An 834-nucleotide genomic window follows, 5' to 3' on the forward strand; every position below is an offset into this window, starting at 1 on the left:
TTAATAATAAATAGTAGGGTTATACTTACTAAGAACCTTTAAACTAAAATTAATTTAATTAACGGTACTTTAAATACTATTTTTAATATTATATAGAATTCTAATCTTCCTAACCAAAATTATATTAACGAATAATATCCCTATAACAATTTATTTATTATATTCGTTAAATTCAACCAATATATCAGGCCTTCTTACTTCCCTAACTAAAAAGACCAAAATTATTTCCGTAATATTATCCCTATCTTCCAAATTAAGCGAAAATTTAAGTCTTACCAAAATATATAATATACGAAAATACAATTTCCTTTAATTATTATATATACTATTACAATATATAAAGTACAAAGTTCTACCCTTAATATAGTTATATTAAATATTTCAAAGAGGGACTTTCAAATTAAATTTATATATGTAGTATATAATAGAATTAAGATTTTACAAAGCTTTATATTCGACACCCCTTTCGATTTAAGCGCTCTACGTACAATATTTAACCGTATATTTATTATAAAAATAGCTAATAAAATAAGAAGAATACTAAAGAAACTCCCAGTCCCAAATATATAGGCAAATACCAATACTCCAACTACCCGGCATTACTACTTCCGGTCCAGCACTAGCTTACAAATATTATTTAAATAATATATATACTACTTTATAAATATATATATAATTATAATCAACTCTCTAAAGCGTACCTTCCTTTACATTTAATAGCATTTGTACTACTCCTTCCATCTTATTTCTTATATTATTAGGTAATATCTCTTTTCTCTCTCTCTCCGTCTCCCTCTCCCTCTCTCCCTCTCGCATTTAACTTTTTCTATCACT

The 834-nt window shown here is 25.5% G+C and overlaps 1 protein-coding gene across 1 annotated transcript; it reads left to right on the forward strand.

Annotated features, from left to right (window-relative positions):
- Positions 1-300: 300 nt before the first annotated feature.
- On the forward strand, positions 301-477 carry NEUTE1DRAFT_13908 (uncharacterized protein; the record flags this gene model as incomplete). Its single annotated transcript, XM_009850394.1, has 1 exon — positions 301-477. A coding segment is annotated over one exon (177 nt), but the record flags the coding sequence as incomplete, so codon positions are not given.
- Positions 478-834: the final 357 nt, after the last annotated feature.

This window comes from Neurospora tetrasperma (genome assembly GCF_000213175.1).
Source record: "Neurospora tetrasperma FGSC 2508 unplaced genomic scaffold NEUTE1scaffold_2, whole genome shotgun sequence".
In the NCBI taxonomy this organism is placed as follows: domain Eukaryota; kingdom Fungi; phylum Ascomycota; class Sordariomycetes; order Sordariales; family Sordariaceae; genus Neurospora; species Neurospora tetrasperma.